Source organism: Cebus imitator, unplaced genomic scaffold (genome assembly GCF_001604975.1).
Source record: "Cebus imitator isolate Cc_AM_T3 unplaced genomic scaffold, Cebus_imitator-1.0 Scaffold338, whole genome shotgun sequence".
Lineage (NCBI taxonomy): Eukaryota > Metazoa > Chordata > Mammalia > Primates > Cebidae > Cebus > Cebus imitator.
Genome location: NW_016107653.1, coordinates 278,630 through 298,600, shown reverse-complemented (window position 1 = coordinate 298,600; position 19,971 = coordinate 278,630). Strand labels below are relative to the sequence as shown.

General features: G+C 62.4%; 2 protein-coding genes across 4 annotated transcripts; one reads left to right on the top strand and one right to left on the bottom strand.

Annotated features, from left to right (window-relative positions):
• Positions 1-2,191: 2,191 nt before the first annotated feature.
• On the bottom strand, positions 2,192-8,550 carry TRMT61A (tRNA methyltransferase 61A). Of its 3 annotated transcripts, none has more exons than XM_037730242.1 (5): positions 8,005-8,550; positions 7,015-7,374; positions 6,556-6,669; positions 4,406-4,672; positions 2,192-2,720 (listed from the first exon to the last, which is right to left on the bottom strand). In XM_037730242.1, exons 2-5 carry the CDS (start codon positions 7,343-7,345, stop codon positions 2,449-2,451), a joined length of 984 nt encoding a protein of 327 aa, XP_037586170.1. In that variant the 5' UTR covers positions 7,346-7,374; positions 8,005-8,550; the 3' UTR covers positions 2,192-2,448. The 3 variants fall into 3 exon arrangements, with proteins under 3 accessions (XP_037586170.1, XP_017360854.1, XP_017360855.1); XM_017505365.2 differs by having other exon boundaries at positions 8,041-8,542; XM_017505366.2 differs by lacking the exon at positions 6,556-6,669 and having other exon boundaries at positions 8,041-8,531.
• A 4,808-nt stretch (positions 8,551-13,358) lies between these two features.
• On the top strand, positions 13,359-16,461 carry CKB (creatine kinase B). Its single transcript, XM_017505323.2, has 8 exons — positions 13,359-13,444; positions 13,736-13,940; positions 14,063-14,217; positions 14,300-14,432; positions 14,802-14,973; positions 15,554-15,677; positions 15,819-16,008; positions 16,087-16,461. The coding sequence occupies exons 2-8, from the start codon at positions 13,748-13,750 to the stop codon at positions 16,263-16,265; spliced, it is 1,146 nt and encodes a 381-aa protein (XP_017360812.1). The 5' UTR covers positions 13,359-13,444; positions 13,736-13,747; the 3' UTR covers positions 16,266-16,461.
• The last annotated feature ends 3,510 nt before the right edge of the window (positions 16,462-19,971 follow it).

Sequence of the window (19,971 nt, the reverse complement as noted above, 5' to 3'; positions counted from 1 at the left end):
GTACACCCTGGGCCAGGCAGGGCGTTTCCGGTGAATCCTTGCCCCATGATGAGCCCATGCTGGTGACTCAACCTGACCATCAGGGGCCTGATCGGTCAGCTTGACTCATGGCCATGGGCCCCGGCCCTGCCTCTGAAAGTCAGGCTCCCCATCACAGAACTGGGGCGCTGCGTGCCTTCTGTTCCTCTGCTGTGGGGGCTCCCTCACGCCGTGGGTGTGTGGGACTCTCCCTCCTGGGCGTGAAATGGTCTGGGGAAGCATGCTGAGAAAGGGACATTTGAGTAGGGTCTTGAAGGACACAGAGGAGTTCGATGCTGGCCCAAGGCCAGGTGAGGTTCCAAGCTGAGGGAGCGGGCTGGGGCCCAGCTGGCTCTAGAGGGCTCTACAGTGGGGTGGATGCCTGGAGGCCCAGGGTCATCATGGGGCCTGTGTGCAGGGCAGAGGGGCTGAGGAGTCTGGACTGAGACATTGACTCTGTCCCATGTGACAACCGAGGGTGGGGTGGGCTGTGCCCTCCCGCTCTCCATGTGCAGATCCTAGTGACTCACCCAGGGCCACCACCTGGATCACCAGCCGGGGCTGGAAAATGGGCACAACCTAGACCCTACTGTGCCTGAGGCCTGCATGTCCTGTGACCTTTGGAGCCGTGCCTCAAAGAAAAGCTTCCTGGTGTTCACCCATCAGACACCACGCAGGCCTTTGCTTCGGCCAGGAAGGGCAGGGCAGGCTTGGAATTAGGATCTCAGGGGTGTGCATCACCCAGTTCATGACACCCCAGGCACAGCCCTGACCCCAAAGCTCCTGGCATTAGGGTTACCCACTTCCATGTTGAACCCGCCGGGGGCCCCTCCTTTGTGCCCCAGGTGAGGAATGAGGTACAGGAGAGGCCGGGTCCTGGAAGGAGGGAACAAGCCCCCAGAGCAGGGCGGAGCCACTCTCAGGGACACAGACCTCCCAGACCACATCAGCCACAGCCACGTGCCCTACCGTGTGACACTTCACAGGGACCAGATGGCCTGGGGTAGGCTCTTCAGGGGAGCATTCGAGAAACCCAGGCAGCCACACTCAATTTCAGCCTGGGGCTGTGGAGGAAGGCCCAGCACTCCTGGACCACCCCAACCCCAGGAACAAGTAGCCTTTTCTGCAGCCAGATGGGGGTGGCCACACATTTGCCCCTTTGTCTTGGAGTCTGGAGCGCCCAACATGCCAAACCAGGACAGGGAGGAGCAGGGGCCAGAGCAGAGCACAGGCAGGGCTGGCCTGGAGGGCAGCTGGGGTGGCCTTGGCCTCCAGGGACCACGCAGCATAGAGGGGGCGGCACATTTATTGCTCACCACGCACACTTGGGGTCAACACCGGGGAAACCGAGGCTCCACGGCGACCGGTTCCTGGGCAGAAACCCGGGCCCCCCGTGCACCAGAGGCAGCTCCAGGGTCCCGTGGCTGATACACGCACTGGTCCTCCCTTGAGGCCATCACACACCAGGGCAGGCGAAGAGAGCCCCAGCCCGGTGTCCCACCCTCTGTCCTGCTTTGGGAAACACCCCCCCAGGCTTTAAGAGGTGATCACACAGGCACTGTCCCTGAGAGGTGTCCCGGATGCACCTCCCCCACCCACACCATGATCCCCGTGGGGGGACCTCCTCCACGGCCCTGGCTTCTGGGAGGGGCAGGGGTGCCTGCAGAGTTCACAGGCTGGCACTCACACTCCGGCCCCGGCACGGACTTGCCCGGTCACCCGCGGCAAACAACCCGCTGTGCTGCTCCTCTCCGCAGCGCCGCCGCGCCCCACTGAACGCAGCCCGTGTCAAGGGACTTTGGCTGGATGGGGGCTGCCCCTGCCTCTTGGACTGAGTGGACGGAGGCCTGGGCTGAGCCCAGTGCTGTGACATCAGCCTGGAGGTCAGAGAGCAGGGTCACCTCCCTGGTTCCTAGGCTGGCCTGGTCTCCTAGGGCTGGGGAGAGCTGGGTAGGGATCCTGGGTCAGCTCGCCTTGGCCCAGGGACTGGCAGAGCATGAGGTGGTCTCAGGCCCTGCGGGGCAGCCCGGGCTGTGGGGGCCCAGGGGTCAGATGCGGCATGGCCTCAAGGACAATGCTCCTTGTCCACCCGCTTCCTGCTTAGGCCCACCTGAAGAGAGGGTCTGACTCCCCCCAACCACCCTCTGGCCTCAGTACCCAGGAGAGCCTGTGACAGTGGAGACTTCATGCTGGCAACAAACAGCAGCTCGGACAGGCCGCGGGGCTAGACAAGAAAGGCCGAGGCCCAGCCCCGGCTCTGCTCCTTCATCACAGCCGCCCCTCCTGCCCCCAAACTCTGGCCACCCAGGAGGCCCTGAAACCCCGCCCCACCATCTGTGTCTAGCAGGCGCCGACCATATAAGGTGCCTCTGGCCTCCCTGCCCAGCCCTTCCATGCTCCCAGCTCGCTGATGCCCGGGGTGGCAGCCCCCTAGCTTGGGGTCTTGGTGGCAAAGGTCAGGTAGCCGGTGTGGCCCACGGCCTCCTTCATGGGCGTGCCGCTGCGGAAGGGGCTGGTGTCGGGGCTGGCAGGGCCATCTGTGCCCGAGCCCAGGTCGGGCAGTGGCAGGCTGACGGTGCGCACGTTGTAGACCTGCGGCAGCACCTCCAGGGTGCTCAGCTCTGAGAAGCCGCGCGCCGCCAGCGCCTGGCACGTGCGCTGCACCTGCTCGATGCACGGTGAGAAGGAGCAGAAGCGCCCGCCTGTGGGAAGCAGGATCCAGGGTCAGAGGGTGGGGGTGGTGGAGCAGGGCGTCTGGCCCTGGCATCCCTGGACTCACACCCTTAGACAGCCAACACAGACTACCAGCCCTCCAGAGAGCGGGGACTGCAGGGCAGAGGGGCCTGGCACCATGGTTCCCGTCACCCAGCTTAGCTGTGCCAGGTCCTCCCATGTTCCAGGCACTGGGTCAAGCCTGTGCTGCCACTGTCTCACTTGGCCCACCACGGGCACTGCCCTCCTTCACGGGGCCACAGGATGCTGGGCCTGGAGCAGCAATGACAACACCGCAGTGCGGTGTGGGGGGGGGGGGGGGGGCGGGGGCTCTAGCAGGCGGGGGCCGCTGCTGTCACAGGAAATTAGAGGCTGTCGCTGCTCCCGGGAACAGGAGGCGCCTACTTGAAGTGGAGCCCAAGTGTGGCAGCCCCTCCCTCCCTCCCTCCTCCCACCAGGGCAGCCACAGGCTTCACTCAGCCTGGCCCGGAGTGAATGAGAGCGCAGCCCCGGGCCCTGTCCTGGCAGGGAGGACCTGGGGAAGCCAGGGCTAGGTAGAGGTACGTGGCCCAAGCAAGTGTCCTCAAATGTCCCTGAGGCCTGATCCCCTCAGCTGTACCCTGACACGGGGCTGCCGGGAGGTCCAGAGTTAGAGGAGGCTCCTACATGACAGCAGCCTAGAGAGGCACCAGGTCCTGCTGATGTGACGCTGCTCGTTGCACCCTCCCCGCTGGTCCCCAAACGAGTCAGGAGCCTGTGGACTTGGAAGGGGCAGTGCAGGAAAGGCCCCGACGAGGGAGGTCGCAGGGAAAGGGAAGGTCTCAGAGGCAGGTGTGGGTTCCCAGGGCCACTACTGAGGAAGGAGTCAGAGGCAGGAAGGGGCCCCAGAGCGGGCTCTCCTGAGTTCAGCCTCCCCAGGACTGCGCCCAGGCTCAGAAGTGTCCCCAGAGCCCGGGAGCCTGCGAGGGTGCAGGGGCAAAGGCGGAGGGGAGGAGGCAGGTGTGGAGATGCCCACAGCCACCCTCAGGCTCCTCAGCAGAGACCAGGAACCAGGAGTCAGGGCTGGGCCGGAGCCGGCAGGGGACCCTCAGCCACAGCCTTGCTGTGGTCTGAGGAGGGGTGTGGCGCCCTGTCCCCACCCTCCCCACTCCCACAATGCAACTCTCAACTGGGAGGAAGGAAGGGGGCCCTGCTGCCTGAGCCGTTCCTTCTCCAGAAAAGGGAAAGACCAGGGCCTCCCAGCCGCCTCCTTGGCTTGGGGCCCGACCTTCCCCAGGGCTGCCCCGCCTCCGCACCCAGCATCTTCCCTATAAGGGGCCAGCTCCCTGGGCTCCAGAGCTTGGGGGAGGGGAGTCGTCGGGAAACAGCAGGGCAGGGGGTTCCAGACACCTCCAGCCGGGTCGCCCTGCACTTAGGGGGCGCTGCTACCTTCTCCCATCGGGGGGGGGGGTCGGGAGAGGCCAGAGACCATGAGCAGGGCCCAGCTGGGGCCCATCCTCCCCGGCTCTGCCTGCCCTGGCCAGCCCAAGCCACTTCTCACCTCAGGCCAAAAAGGGGCCCTGGCCTGGCCACCGCCTTGGTATGTCTTGGTTTCTAGACCAAGGAGCTCCCAGGAGCTCAGCCCTCACCCTTGACGCCCTGCCCCAGGCTGTGCCTCTCCCGGAACCCGACGTACCTTCCACCTTGAGGGCATCCCAGGCGTGCCCCACGGCCTCCCAGGGTGACGGGATGTCCAGGAAGACAGCATCAGCCACGTGGCTCACGCCAAAGCCGCTGCGGCACACATCCTGCGTGCGCACGGTCACCCAGCGGCCCACGCGGTGCTCCTGGAACTCCTCCCGTGCCTTCTCTGCCCGCTGCTGGTGGAACTCCACCGTATGCAAGTGGCCCGTGGGTGCAATGGTGCGGATGATGGCGTGGGACACAGAGCCACTGCCTGTGCCTGTCGGGACAAGATGGGACAGGCGAGGCATCAGGTGGGACTGCTCGGGGTCCACAGACTTCCAGGAAACAACCCCCGCCTCACCCCAGAGACCCGCACAGGGCTCAGGAGGACCCCAGGCGACGGGTGGGCTGTGTAGTCCCGGCTGCCTAGAGCCCTGGCCAGCCCTGCGTTGGACACACTGTCTAGGGGGTGAGCTGGTGTTGACAGGCTGTGTAGGCTGTGGTGTCTGCTGTGGGTACAGGCCAGCGGCAGCCCTGCTCCATCCTGCCTGGTGCAGGTACAGGAGCTGAGAGAGCCCGCTGGCTGGAGCCTCCCGGGGAGTCTGCAGGGGGAACAGAGACCCATCCCATGGTTCAGCCCTGTCTCCTCCCATGCATGGCCAATCCCCTCCTCAATCCCCGCCACTAGTGGCCCACCCTGCTGGACCTCGTGCCCACCTCTCCCCAGGAGCTCCTTGGTCCCCTTCGAGTCAACTCACCCCCACCAAGCCAGCCCAAACCTGCCCCCACCACACAGGGGCTGGGGCTCTGCTCTGGCCTGGCTGGACTCAGGATGCAGGGCCCGGCCACCAGCCCCACAGCCCTGGTCCCTCCCAGCATGCCTGCCCCCAGCTTCTCTCCCCAGCTTCCCTCCCCAGCACGCCTGCCCCCAGCTTCCCTCCCCAGCACGCCTGCCCCCAGCTTCCCTCCCCAGCACGCCTGCCCCCAGCTTCCCTCCCCAGCACCCTGCCCCCAGCTTCCCTCCCCAGCACGCCTGCCCCCAGCTTCCCTCCAGACTGTCCCCCTGCTTGACTCCCTGTCCTGTGGCACCAGGCCAGGCCCTCCGTCCCTCTTCCCGCTCCAGCTTCAGGGGCCATTTACCTGATGGCACTCCTATCCCCAGGCCCCTCCACTGAGACTCCTGCTAGAGCATCCACTGCACACCTTCCACCCACCCCTCAAACCCTAACAGTGCTGAGCATCGCAGTGCTCGGCCAGACCCTTGGAGGGGCCTCCACCTACTCCTGTCCTGCCTCCTGCCGCCTCCCACATTCTCTCCAGGGGCTGGCCCCTCGCCCCACCTGTCCAGCCCCTCCTCTAGGTGCTCCCAGCCTGCTGCCTCTCCCCTCCGCAGAGCCTGGCCGTGCCCCCTTCCCAGGGGTGAGAGGTGGCCTCTGGGGTACAGCCCGGTTCCCCTCCAGCCTCACTTGCAGCCCCTCCGTCTCCCCCACTGAGCCTGACTTGGCTGCACACTTCAACTGCAGGCTTCTGCACAGCTCCTCCTTGGTGCAGAGCTGTCCCTTGGCTCTTCGTGGGTCCCTCCTCATCACGTTCAACTCAAATGTCCCCTCCTCAGACAGGTCTTCCCTGCCTGGCCTAGCTGGAGAGACCCCACTCTGGGTCCTGCTCAGACACACAGCCCTGTCTCACAAGCTTCATAACCTCAACGGACACACCCCAGGCTGTGTCTTCCTCTCTCCTCGAGGGCAAGAACCCGATCTATCTTGTTCTCGGTTCCTAGGAGGGGATCTGGCATATCCGAGGAGGCCACAGGAGGAGCGTGCTGCTTGATTTCGCTCTCTCTCAAGGGTGGGGCAGGGGCGGAGAGGCCAGCACCCCGCCACAGGATGCACAGGGAGCTGATGGTGCTGGCTCTGAGTCTTGCTCTCCACCCAGATGCCCCAAGGAGGGACACGGTGACTGCAGCCCTCAGAAAGCCAGCATGACAATGCCAGGCACTCTTTGTGAACCCGGACCCTAGCCCTCTTGCCCATGAGAAAAATGCCACCAACAACCTAGATGCATCTGGGCCTGGGCCTCAGTCGTCACACCAGGTGGCCCCAGCACCTGTATGTGTGCAGAGTTCCCACAGCCCAGGCCCTGGACTCAGATGGTGCTCACATTCATTGGTGGCAGGTGAAGATCTGATCATGGATGAGGATGGGGAAGGCTTGCAACCTGCAACAGCTCCCCGGGGTAGTCTTGGCCTCTCTCCAGAAGGGGCAACTCTCTCTGCTTCACCATCAGCACAGAGGACGAGAGACTGACAGTCAGCACCCAGGACAGCGCCAAGCATCGAGAGGGCCAGGCCCCACCAAGGCAAGCAGGACCCCCACAAGGACACCACATCCTCCCTAGCTCCCCTAGTCTATTTCCCACCACCTCTCACTCCAATGACAGCACCAGCCTCCGAAGGGGCTTCCCTGCCTCCACCTTCACTCCCTGCTGTCAGCATCCCAGAAAGATGTGAAAACAGAAGCTGAAGAGCCACATCTGTCTGTAGGAAGGGCAGGCTGGAGGCTCTGACCTCCACCTTTGTGTCAATTTCTGAGTTAAACTGAGGCAGCCTGAGGAACTCACCAGACTCACAGACCACAGAGCCGGGCCGAAGCTCCAGCATCATGGTGATGAGGGCAATGTCCGTGGAGTAGAGGATCTGCGTGCGGTGTGGCAGGTTCAGTGTCCAGAGCTCAGGCGTGGGGTGCAGCACGTACACCCAGCCACCTCGGCCACAAGTCACCTTGGAGCCGAAGGGGCGGCCGATAAGGTCAACTGAGTGTCGCAGGACACCATGCCGGGTCTGGGTCTGTGCCCCACGCTGCACACGCACTGCCACCATTGCACCATGGCCCAGTGACAGGATGGCTGTGTCACCCTCCTTGATCAGCTCCTCGTATGCCACGAAGCTCATGGTGTTAATATCTAGCAAGTGCCAAGGACCTGGAGAGGGGTGTGTGGAGGAATGAGCAAGTCAGGAGGCAGGAGTAGGGCCTGGGGTCTAGGTAGAAGGCTGAAATCCCAGCAGCGGGCATGGGCGGGGTGTGGCTAGCTCAGCCTCTGCCACTGCCTGACAGGGAGCCCAACAGCGCTGCACTCTGGTCTGACCTGTGCAGCCTTTCTTGGTCTAGGACAAGAGACAGGGACTATGAGCCTAAATCATAAATGAAAAGACTGGGGCTGGGCAATGGCGGAGGTTGGTCCCAAGGATTCCCAGAGTGAGGACCCGACCCTCCCATCACCCTTCTGCAGGAGCTTCACTCCTATGCCCGAGGTGTGAGATGAGAAAGCGCGTTTGCGAGGTGTCCACTGGTTGGGGGGAGGCAAGTGGTCAATGAGGTCACCTCCAAGCCAGGCTTGATTCCTCGCCCCAATCTCCCCCACAACAGGCTCCTGAGTGGGCGGGGAACGTGGTATGCCGGAGGGGTACGGGCTCCCCAGGAAGGGCCGTCAACGCAAACACCACCCAGCCGGTACAGAAGCAGCGAGGGGGCAGGCCGGGCCGGCGGGGGCCGCCCATGCGAGGCTGGAGAAACAGGCCCTGCGTGCCGCGCTGGCCCGGACCACCCTTACCCTCGCCCTGCCATCCTGGGCCCCGCAGAGTCTCACCCGCGACTCTCCCTCCGCCGGGGCTCCACACATGCCTCCGCGACACGCGGCGGCGGCCACAACACTTCAGGCTCCGCGCCCGCTGATGACGTCGCGCCCCGCCCCGCCCTCTCAGCGCACGGGATCCTGGGAGCGCCAGGCTGCCCTTCCCGTCCCTCCCAGAGGACGTTTCCTGGGCGACTTCTGACTTTATGTGAGCTGCTCTGTTTACACTTGCTGGTTGCTGGAAGATCGGAAGACGGGACAAAATCCAGAGGGCGGGCGGGCAGCCAGCGCGGTGACCGTCGCCTATGAGCCCACGTTTTGGGAGGCCGAGGCAGGAGGTTCTCCTGAGGTCAGGAGTTCGAGACTAGCCCGGGAAACGAGTGCGACCCCAACATCTGTACAAATAGTAACAAACAAAAGGGCGCCCTGTCCCGCCGGCCGCGGGTGGCCGTCATACCCAGCCACATTTGAAGGGGTTCAGGAGCCAAGGCGTGGCTGTCACTGCTGTCCAGGACCCCTTTGACAGGCCCTGGGAGTTCACCAGAGAGCTGGCCCGTGGTCCTGTATGAGGACGCTTTGCCACAGACATTTTGTCATTGCAGACTGCTCTGGGAACACCCCTGACTGGGCCCCAAGATGAGTTCCAGAAAATAAATCGCAGGTCAAGGGTTCATCCCAAAAGGCTTGGGCTAGGGTCAGCCAGAGGCACAGAGATAGGGGCCTGGAAGAGTCTGCAGAAGTGGCCTTCTGCTCAGGCCCTGCTTCCACCGAAGGGGACATGTTCTGAGTGCAGAGCTGCTTCTAGGAGGGAGAGGGGGTCCCGTGTCCCCTTCTGGGAACCAAGGCTCAGTGAGAGCTGGATGACTTGGGCCCACTCGGGTCTGGTGAGGAGCCAAGCAGGAGATGGAGGAGGAGCTGCTGGAGAACAGGCAGAAAAGAGAAGGGGGAGAAGCGGGAGAAGGGGGAGTGCTGTTCTGTCTCCACAGTGCTCCTCTCAGCTGGCTCCTCTGTGGAGTGTGTGCAGAAGAGCGGGGGCAGGGCACGGGCGTTTTCTTCCTCCAGCCCTTAGCTCTCAGGGCCAGGTCTTGGAGAGGAACAGAGACCCCTCCCCGCCCACCCAGCCTAGGGTTTAGCCTGCACCCAAACCCAAGCCAGTTAGCAATGACCTTAGGCCACCCTCCCCAGCCGCCACTCCAGCCTGGTAAAATGAGGTGGCCATGCTCCTTCAGAGCCAGCTCTGCTCTGGGACCTTGGCAGCCTGTGGGCACTCTCAACTCTCTCGCCTCTGGGGCAGGCCAGGCCAGGGCATCTGTGGCCCTTACCATGGGCTTCTCGGGGTCCATCATAGAAACCCAGGGGTCCAACCTCAGCCCCTCTGTGTCCCGGCCCTAGCTGGGCCTGGAGCTGAGAGCCCCCAGGAGTAAGATGGTGAGAGGCCTTCAATAGCCTCCCGATTTCTGTGGGCTCCTGTCCCTGTGGGGCCACCACGCTGGCCACCAGCTGCCTCTACATCTGTCTCATGGCCTCCCTGCCTTCTGCTCTCAATGTCGAGACAACCCAGTCCCATCCATGGCTCCCCAACCTCTGTTCCAGCAGATGCCGCTCTCCCTTGACGATGCACCTGCCTGAGTTACCCCCTAATTGCTCCCCTGGGGGATTCTGACTTTGCATTTCTCTTGGGCTTCTCTTCCCCAGCCTCTCAGCTGTGGTGTAGAGTTAAGTCAGCTGCTTATATGGGCCTGAGTTAGGATTTGGTGACTCGGTGGTGGTTTCCCTTGGTTCCAACTTCCCACTTGCTTCTCTGTCCATTACTGGCTGGCCAGCTCCTCCAGTGCCCCCTCCTCCAGGCAGCCTTCTCAGCCCTGCCCATCTGCTCCATCTGCGCCTGCCCCAGTCCCCAGCCTGAGTCATCAAGCAGAACGAACGCCCCTACCTCAGCTGATGATTCCCTGCACAGTTTGTACTGGGGCTCCCCACAAGGGCTGATGCCACATATGCCCAGCTGTGTCATTTCACTGAATTCTCTCCTGGATCCTATGAGGGAGGGAATAGTTTATAGATGGAGAAACAGAAACTCAGAGAGGTTAAGTAACTTGCCTAACATCACAGCCAGTGAGGTCAAAGTGGGATTAGGATTTGAAGCCAGTAGCTCAGCACTGAGGAGGCTGAGAAGGGAGGACTGCTTGAGGCCAGGAGTTGGAGTTCCCCCTGGGCAACATAGCAAGACACCGTCTCTTAATGCATTAAGAATTAAAGCCAGTAAACTGGCTTCAGAGAATGAATGGCCGATCTGAAGAAAGGTGGGAACAGGCAGGAAGGATGCCCACAGGGGAGGCTGCTCTGTCACACCCCTGGCAGGGACCACCCTCTCTGACCAGCCCAGTCTCCTGCCCCATTGTGCTCTGTGACCCCGTCAGCCCCTGCCCCTCTCCTGACCTCAGCCCACTTCCTCTTCGGGTTCTGCAGAACTCAGGGGCAGGGCAGTTGGAGGAGGCAGTGCTGCCTGTGCTTCGCTCTGGGAGCAGACTCCAAGGAAGGCCCCCGAGCCGTGTCATGTTCTGCAAATAAGAGGCCTGGGCCTCCTTTGAAGCCCCCTCTAGGCCCAGTGGTTCATGTGTAGCCAGGTGTGATTTCTGAGGAACCTGGGCCAAACACTGGCCTGGTAACATCACCAGCCTTCAGCTCCTTGGGCCCTCGGGAAAGCAGGGGTCTGCCGATGGGGCAGGTGAGCTGGGGGGAGGCCGGCACCTTCCAGACCCTCCCCTTGTGCCCTTGCTCTGGGGGCCACTAAGGCTCCCAATCAGCCCCTGCCTGGGGGGTCTCACCCTGACACTTGGGTCTCAACTGCTGCTGCTGCCCCATCACAGCTGCCTGGCCTCTGCCCTGTTGGTCGGCCCCAGGCAGCTGGCACAGGGCTGGCACTCTGCGAGGGTGGTGGGAGTACTGGGCCTATGACTGGACACTTCTGTCACCCAACTTCTGATCTGTCTGCACACTGAGACCAGCTGGGCAGCACAGCGAGACCCGTCTCAACAGAATAAAAACAAAAATAAAACAATCTTCTGTCTGCACAGTGGGGACAAACACACCCACCTCAGAAGGCTGAGGGTTGCCAGGAGCCCCCGACCGGACCCACCCCAGGGCCCGGCTCACTGCTTGCCATAGGCAGTCCTGCTCTCCAGACCTCACCTCTGCAGTTCTGACCTTGACTGTGGTGGGAAGGGCAAAAGGGGTCCTTTCCCATGGGGGTCTGGGGAAGCAGGTTAGGCTCTCTGCCAGGAGGGTGAGAGAAGGGAGGGGTGGCCTGAGAAGCTGCAGATGCTGAAGACAGAGGAAGTCCTGAGTGTCCCCTCAAGTCCCTCCCTGCCCCAAGTCAGCCTCCAGGGGCTGCAGCTCTCCCTTCTAGAAACAGAAACTTAAGCCCTTCAGGCTTTGTGGGGTGGGGGGTGGGCAGCTGCAGAAATGTCTAAAATTGGGGAAAGAGGCTGCAGGGGCACAGAGAGCAGGAATTCCAGGCTTAAGGGACACCTGCTGTCTGGCCAGCCCAGAGGGGCCATTTGCCTTTTTACATGGGTTGGTTTTATTAGTCTAAAAAAGGCTGACTTGGAACAGGACAAAGCATGCCAAGCAGGGAAGAGGCATGTGTCTCCTCTTCAGTGACCACGGGGATGGGGCAGAGCCCCATGGCCAAGCAGGGAGGAGGCATGTGTCTCCTCCGCAGTGACCACGGGGATGAGGCAGGGCCCGACACTGATGCTCATACAGGCAGAGGTGGACAGGCTTCCCCTGCCTTTGCGCCTTGGCTCTGGTGCCTTCTCCTCAGAGGCACCTATTCAGGGTCTCTTATGCCTGGAACTGCTGTGCCATGTCCCCCCAACCCCAGCAGCACTGATCTCCTAATGTCATCTGGTTTGCTGGGCTGCTGGCTCATGGCCAGTCTTCCTCCAGCAGCAGGCACTGTGCACCTTGCTGCCTGCTGTATCCCCAGCGGCTGGCACTGGGCAGGTGCTCACTGTGCCATTGCTGGAGGAGTTTTTGTCAAATACACCCACGGATAAGGGTTCCCCCCTTCCTGGCTTTAGTCACAGAGCAACATATGAGGGTCCTTGATAGATATTAACCCCACATGCTCCACTTCCCCCTCTTAACAGCTGCATAATACTCCACAGCAGGCAGATGCCTCCCCACCCTTAGCCAGTCCCGCCTGATGGGCATCGGCGGGTATCCAGACGTGTTTGTTTTTCCCTTCACACATCTCCTGGTCCATTAATGGAGAGAACTGAGACATCCCTCCTAAGGGCTGCATTCCTAGAAGTGGGATTGCTGGGTCACAGAGTTCGAACATTTTTAACTTTAACAGATTCTGCCAAATTACCTTGCAAAAAGCATGCAGCAATTCAAGTTGCAGGCAGCATGTGCATGCCTGTCTCCCTGCATTCCAGCTCATAGCCAGCACTGGCTGGGGTCGATCTGGGAGTGTTGAGGGTAGAGACAGGTGGAGTCACTGTTTAATTTGCGTGATTCTGGTTATTCGTGAGGTGAGTTTTTTAAATCGTACCTCTGCTTATTGTTTATTAGCATTTCCTCCCATCCTTGCCTGAAGTCTCTGGAGACTGCCTTTGGGGGTCGAGTGAACTTGTCCCCTGCGAAGAGGGCCGAGGGTTGGGGTCTGGAAACTCTGAGGCTGCACTTGCCGGCGGTCTCTTAAGGCCACAGTGTCCCAGTGGTTTCTGCCCCGCATCCCCCGGAGCCCCAGGACTTGTCCAAGGTCAGGGCACCGCGGTGCCCCCGCGCTGGGCCGCAGCCAGACTGCGCCTTCCGCGTGCCTTCGCTTTGCACCAAGATCGCCCAGGAGATGCCTGAGGGCACCTTGAGGAAGGTCGGCGGCTCCAGGCCAGCTCGAACGGGCCGGGCGTGGCGTGCGGGCAGCACCTGCTGCGGAAGCCCTGAACGCTTCCGCCCGGCCCCTCGCCGCCGCCGCCGCGGGGGCTGGCTGGACGAGGCGGGCAGGCGCGAGGATGCGGACGAATCCGAGCGTCCTCGGGTGCCCGGAGGCTCTCCAGCCTCCGTTTCCCGCTCAGAGGCAGGGCGCGCGAGGGGATACAGATAGCTAAGGACCTGAGGTTTCGGCCTCGAGGTCTTGGGCCGGCGCTGGGCAGGCTGCGCGGGGTCCCGGCGAGGGGACGGCTCGGGTGGGCGGCCGGGGGGTGTTGGGGGCTGCGGGCGGCGGACAAAGCGGCGGCACCACCCCGTGGCGCGGGCCAATGGAATGAATGGGCTATAAATAGCCGCCAATGGGCGGCCCGCGTTGCGCCCCTTAAGAGCCGCGGGAGCGCGTAGCTGCCGCTGTTCGCCTGCGCCGCGCCCAGAGCTGCCGACCGACGGAGCGATCCCGTCCCCGCCCCCGCACGGACGCCAGGTGAGTGGGCCCGAGGGCCGGGGGCGTCCGTGCCGGGGCGAGGGGCGCTGCGTACAAAGGGGGGGCGCGGGTGCTGCGGCGTCACGCGCTCGGGGCGCGCCGCCTGGAGCGCGCGCCGGACCGGCCGGGGGTCCCCGGCAACGGTGGCGCTCCCCGCGCGCGCTGTGGACCCCGCTAACCTTGGCTGCGTCCCGGGGGCGCCGGGGGGCCCGGCGGCGGGGCCCTGAGTCGTTCGTGGGAGTCCGGGAAGCCCGGCGCGCCCGTCCCCGCTGACCCCGCGTCTCCCTGCAGCCCGCAGCCGCCATGCCGTTCTCCAACAGCCACAACACGCTGAAGCTGCGCTTCCCGGCCGAGGACGAGTTCCCCGACCTGAGCAGCCACAACAACCACATGGCTAAGGTGCTGACCCCCGAGCTGTACGCGGAGCTGCGCGCCAAGAGCACGCCGAGCGGCTTCACGCTGGACGACGTCATCCAGACAGGCGTGGACAACCCGGGTACGCGCCCTCTGGGGTCGGGGTCCCGGCGCCCCCTCCCCGCGCGCAGCCGTAGGGTCCTCAGCAGCGCGCTCGGGCCCGGCAGTGACGTCACTGCCCCCGTCCCGCACCCCCTCTCCCAGGCCACCCATACATCATGACCGTGGGCTGCGTGGCGGGCGACGAGGAGTCCTACGAAGTGTTCAAGGATCTCTTCGACCCCATCATCGAGGACCGGCATGGCGGCTACAAGCCCAGCGATGAGCACAAGACCGACCTCAACCCTGACAACCTGCAGGTGCGGAGCGGCCGGCGGGCGCGCGGGCGGGGCGAGCCGTGTTTCCGGGGTCTCCCGTCGCTCATTCTCGTCTGGCCCCCAGGGCGGCGACGACCTGGACCCCAACTATGTGCTGAGTTCGCGGGTGCGCACGGGCCGCAGCATCCGCGGCTTCTGCCTCCCGCCGCACTGCAGCCGCGGGGAGCGCCGTGCCATCGAGAAGCTCGCGGTGGAAGGTAGGAGCCGGGCGGGCCGAGGGTCGGCGGCGGCCGCGTCCCGTCCCGGCGCGGTCCCCGCCCGCTTGTTTACCAGCCGCCCGGGAGCGGTCGCCGCCGCCGCGCTCTTATCTGCGCGAGTCCGGGTTCAGTTTCCCGGAGGGACCGAGGGGCCGGCAGCCCAGCCCCGCGTCCACAGCGGCCTGGGGCCCAGGGAGGGCGCGTCCTGGCGTGGGGTCACCGCCTGGGACCGTCGCCCGGCCCGTGAGGACTGGAGGCGCGCAAACCCGGGCGGGTGGGGGACTCTGACGTCCCCTGGGGCGGGCGGGTTCGCGATGAGGGTTGAGGGGCGGGCGCGGGAGCCGAGCGTCCTGAGCGCGCCCCCCGCAGCCCTGTCCAGCCTGGACGGCGACCTGGCTGGCCGATACTACGCGCTCAAGAGCATGACGGAGGCGGAGCAGCAGCAGCTCATCGACGACCACTTCCTCTTTGACAAGCCCGTGTCGCCCCTGCTGCTAGCCTCGGGCATGGCCCGCGACTGGCCAGACGCCCGCGGCATCTGGTGCGTATCCCTTTGCGACCTCCTGCGGCGTCCTCCCTTTTCCGTCTCGCTCGCAGCGAGGAGGAGGGAGGGGCCGTGCTCCGAGTCTGGCTTCGTTGCCGCCCCGCCCTCCACATAGGTGACCTTGGCCGCAGGTGCGTTAAGGGACCGGGCGGTAGGGACTCCTCCCTCCATGCGAGGCGGGGGCGGGGCTCGCTGGCGTCTGTCCCCCACGCCCCTCGGGAGCTGGAGCTCCTTGTTTTCTCTTCTCTTTCCTTCGCTGCTGGGATTCTACCAGGGGCTGGTGACGCAGAAGCTTCTACGTGGGGCTCCTACCCCCACTGTGCGGGGCGGGCAGGGTTGTCCTGGCGGTCCCTGGCCCCGCCCCATCTCAGACCACAGCACATGATGGTAGCGCGGGTTCTCCTGCTCTCTGAGGCTTTCCGTTCCCCGCCTGCTCCGTGTTGGTGGTGGAGTCTTGGCAACAGCCCCTACTCCTGGGCACGGTTGAGAGCAGTAACTCGGGGACTTGGGAAGTTCCTGTGGTCTGGACGGCCTGGGGCTTTTTTCTGGATATGCCCTGAGATCAGCCCTCCCGCAGGCACAATGACAATAAGACCTTCCTGGTGTGGGTCAACGAGGAGGACCACCTTCGGGTCATCTCCATGCAGAAGGGGGGCAACATGAAGGAAGTGTTCACCCGCTTCTGCACCGGCCTCACCCAGGTGCCAGGGATGGGGCAGGTCCAGATCCCAGGGCCCAGGCAGGGATGTGGGTACCCCATCTGTCCCCCTGGGGGATTTCCGGGACTTGGGGCCTGTGGTGGTCTCAGGCAGGCCTGCCCACTCACACCCTCTTCTCTGCAGATTGAAACACTTTTCAAGTCTAAGAACTATGAGTTCATGTGGAACCCTCACTTGGGCTACATCCTCACCTGCCCATCCAACTTGGGCACAGGGCTGCGGGCAGGTGTGCATATTAAGCTGCCTCACTTGGGCAAGCACGAGAAATTCTCGGAGGTGCTTAAGCGGCTGCGACTTCAGAAGCGAGGCACAGGTGAGCAGGGCAGGTGCTGTGGGCTTCCTGCTGGCCCTCGGGCAGCTGTTTCCTCCCCCTGACCTCCTGTCTCCCCAGGCGGTGTGGACACAGCTGCAGTGGGCGGGGTCTTCGACGTCTCCAACGCTGACCGCCTGGGCTTCTCCGAGGTGGAGCTGGTGCAGATGGTGGTGGATGGAGTGAAGCTGCTCATCGAGATGGAGCAGCGGCTGGAACAGGGCCAGGCCATCGACGACCTCATGCCTGCCCAGAAGTGAAGCCCGGCACACACCCGACACCAGCCCTGCTGCTTCCTAACTTATTGCCTGGGCAGTGCCCACCATGCACCCCTGATGTTCGCCGCCTGGCGAGCCCTTAGCCTTGCTGTAGAGACTTCGTCACCCTTGGTAGAGTTTATTTTTTTGATGGCTAAGATACTGCTGATGCTGAAATAAACTAGGGTTTTGGCCTGCCTGCATGTCTGAGTGGTGCCTCTCCTTTCCCAGGGGGCAGCAGCCAGGCCCCAGAAGTGAGTTCTGGGCCTGCTGTGGGCCTCGCCTTCTGTGAGACGGGACAGTAGCCAGCAGGTAGCCACTGTGTTCTGCCTGCCCCACCTAGTCCATGAGCCCCTTCCCTCCTGTCTACCAGGAACATTGAGGGCAGTGAGGGAGGAGCTCCAGGCCTTAGCATCTGAGGGCATTCAGGCCTGGGTGTGGAACCTGGCATGTTCCTCAGGCCTTATAAAAAACACCCCATTCCTTGGCTCGTGGCCCCCATCCTGCAGGGTCGGGGGGGGGTAGGTAGGGATAGTGGGGGTGAGAGGTTGAGCCCAGAAACTTGAGAGCTTTCTGATTCCTGCAAATGGGTTCCTCTTCCAGCCTTCCAAGCATCATCATCATCAGAGCCAGGCAGCTCCCTGTGTCCCTCCTATCTCCCCAACACATACTCTAGTTTCTCCCTGCCTCCTTCCCTCCCAGCATCCGCCTTCAGGCTGAAGAGCTCCCCGGCCCCTGGCCCTTGGGCTTAGCCCTCAAGACCCACTATCAGCCTTGGGGAGCCACTGGTACCCCCTTCACTGCCAGCCTCCTCTTCAGGGGCCTCTGAGTGTCCAGCCCCTTGGTCTCAATGTGGGACCACAAGGTAGGGACCCTGGGGCAGAAGAGGGTTGGACTGTCTAGAGCTTGGTCTCCCTGGTCCCGGATGCAATCCCCTCCCACTACAGTTGCCAGTTGCCGCCATCCCTGCCCAGCCTCTGGCTCAGAGTTCCTACCATGGTGGGGCAACCTGAGGGGCTCAGCCAGCTCAGGGAATGGAGGCGGACGGGTGAGCCAGCCAGAGGCTAGGAATCCTGCTTCCCATCTTCCAGCTCCTAAGCTCTGAGGATGCAGCCTGTGCTGCCACCTGCTGGCCAGGGCAACCCCCGCCCCACCCCTCATCCCTGGACACTACAAGTGTGGATCACTAGGCTCTCACCTTCTTGGGACGTGAGGAGCCTGTCAACCTAGACACTGGGGCTCAGGAACAGCAGTGGGGTGCATCCTCGAATCTGCCACAATGGCTGTCTTAGAGGGCCCTCCAGGCTGGCATTAGCAGGACAGCAGCTGGGCTGGGCGCCTGAGGGGCCCTAAGAGCAGGGTTGACTTGGAGTGTAGGCTAGGCACACAGGAGGCACGTCCTCTCATGCAGAAGGCTGGGGGCACTTCTGCATCCATCTTTTGGGCCATGGACTGGGCCTTCCCTGGCTGACCAGGGACCAGTTTCTGGCTTAGCCTTTAGCTAGGAAGGCCTGGGCAGGGCCGTACAGTCTGGAGTCTCGGGAGAAGGGCTGGGATGAGAAGCCAAAGGTGAGCACAGGAAGTAAGCCCCTCCGGAAAGGGGAGGCTGAGGGCAGTGAGGGACACAGACCCAGTGGGGACCTGGCCACTGAAGCCCTCCTGTCTTGCTGTGTCACCAGCTGAGGCTCCCTGCGAGCAGCTTGGTGTGTGGCACCATCGGAATGTGGCATGGGCCAGGCCAGGGACATGGCACCCCTCAGTGAGGCAGGGGTCTCTAGGCCTGTCTGTGCTCCGCCCCCAGGGGACCCCATCAGTGCTGCCCTCCCTCCTGCTCAACAGCTGCTCCAGCTGCAAGCCCTCCTGCTGGCTCAGTCCCCCTCACCATGGTGTGGGCAGAGCCAGCCCTCCAGCCCGACCATCGCTGGGGTGATGTGGCCCCAACTCCAAGGTGAACACAGGGCTGAGCGCATGGCCACGCAGGCCCGCCACTTGTGTTTCAACGTTCCCCTTTTCCCATGCAGGCTTTAGACTGGGGCACTCCTAGTACCACCAGTGGGCAAACAAATGGAACTGCTAATCACCCCGTGCAGGCCTAACATTACTGCCCTGGAAGGCCGAGGGCTGGACCTGGCTCAGGACAACTTCTTTCTGAAGCAGTAAACTCTGAAGGTAGGTGGTGCCTTGGCTGGCCTGTGGCACCCACAGGGCCTGGACCCCCAACTCTCCTGGGCCCACTCTCTTCCCTGTGCCTCCCATATTTTACCTTGCTGCATTAATTCTTTTGGGGAACCAGGCAGGGCTTCATATACACTCCCCTGAGTAGATGAGTGGCGGGTCTGCCTGCTGGGGCCACTAGTTCCACGGAACCTCCAACCACAGTCTAGACAGCCTTCCTCTTCCTCCAACTCTGGAGACTTGAACAGGCAAGTTTAATTCTCCTTGAAAGCACTGTGAAACATGGGCAGCAGAGGACAGTATCTGGGGGTGGCAGGGATGCTGGAAGACGTCCTGGGCGTTGGAAACACCTCCCTGAAGGGCAGTCTGGCTACACCACGCCTTACCTCAGCTTTCCTCCTGTCACTCAGGGACTTCCCAGCTAGGGAATGAGTCTACGGCAGGTTTCCACAGCAGTGCTCCTGACACTTGGGCCAGACAACTCTGGTGGGGGCCATCCAGCAGCAGCGCTGGCGTCCACCTGCTGCATGCAGTAGTCCTCGCTTCCCCCACTTGTGACAATCAAAAATGTCTAGACATTGACCAATACCCCCTGGGGGGCAAAACAGCCCACTTCTTCAAGTCCCATTGCCATACAGAAATAGCAGATACAATTACTGAAAACAGGGAAACTGTAAGGGAGATTTGCTGACACTGAAGAGGTGGTTGCAGCCCCACCCCTCCTCTGGGGTCCTGTGCAGACAGGGACGACAGTGTGAGGAACCTAGTGAGGTGGTGACATGCTGAGAACAGCTCAGTGCAGAAGCAGGTTATAAAACAGCTTGTGCTCTGAGATCCCACACAGAGTATGTATGGAAAAACCCCAAAGAACAGTAGTCACTGTGGGCGGTGGGGTAACAGGTGATTTCCTTCTGTATACTTTATTCTCCAAATTTTCTACAGGGCACATGTATTACTTATATAAGCCAAATTAATTTTTTAATGGCGTTTTGTTAAAAATGCTGTCATGTGTTCCAGTCTGTGGAAGCCACCGAAGCTGCAGCAGGACTTTACCACTACCACAGCCCGAGGCCCCCCACAGATGGGGAAACTGAGGCTGAGAGAGGCAGAAGGACCGGCCACCTAGCTCCAACTCCTGGGCTCTTTTCACTGCTAAGAACATTCTAGCCTCCCACAGTTGGGACCTGCTGTCTGAGCAGTGGCTTAAAAGGCTGCACGTGCCCAGCAGACTTCTGGATTTCTATTTTGAGCCAGCTGGGCACTTCCTGGAGCCTCCTAGAGCATCCTTGGGGGTTGTACATTGGACTCACATGGATGTGAAGTTAATCTCCTTTTCCACAGGTAAAAAGAAAATAATTTGATTGGCAAGTCTTCTGGCTGTGAGGTTTCCTCTAAGCATATGACAGCATTTCAGCTTAGAAAAATGAGGCTTTTTTGGTACTGCTGAGAAGGCTGAGGCTTTTTTGAGATGGAGTTGTGCTCTTCTTACCCAGGCTGGAGTGCAATGGTGCGATTTCGGCCCACTGCAACCTCC

Bases quoted from the DNA above. Each gene is read 5' to 3' on its own strand.
- CKB (XM_017505323.2), top strand. From the start codon at position 13,748: ATGCCGTTCTCCAACAGCCACAACACGCTGAAGCTGCGCTTCCCGGCC. The intron at 13,941-14,062 runs GTACGCGCCCTC...CCCCTCTCCCAG, and splicing joins GACAGGCGTGGACAACCCGG to GCCACCCATACATCATGACC. The intron at 15,678-15,818 runs GTGCCAGGGATG...TCTTCTCTGCAG, and splicing joins TCTGCACCGGCCTCACCCAG to ATTGAAACACTTTTCAAGTC.
- TRMT61A (XM_037730242.1), bottom strand. From the start codon at position 7,345: ATGAGCTTCGTGGCATACGAGGAGCTGATCAAGGAGGGTGACACAGCC. The intron at 6,670-7,014 runs GTGAGTTCCTCA...CTGATGGTGAAG, and splicing joins CTCTGTGGTCTGTGAGTCTG to CAGAGAGAGTTGCCCCTTCT. The intron at 4,673-6,555 runs GTGAGCACCATC...TTGTCCCGACAG, and splicing joins TTCACCTGCCACCAATGAAT to GCACAGGCAGTGGCTCTGTG.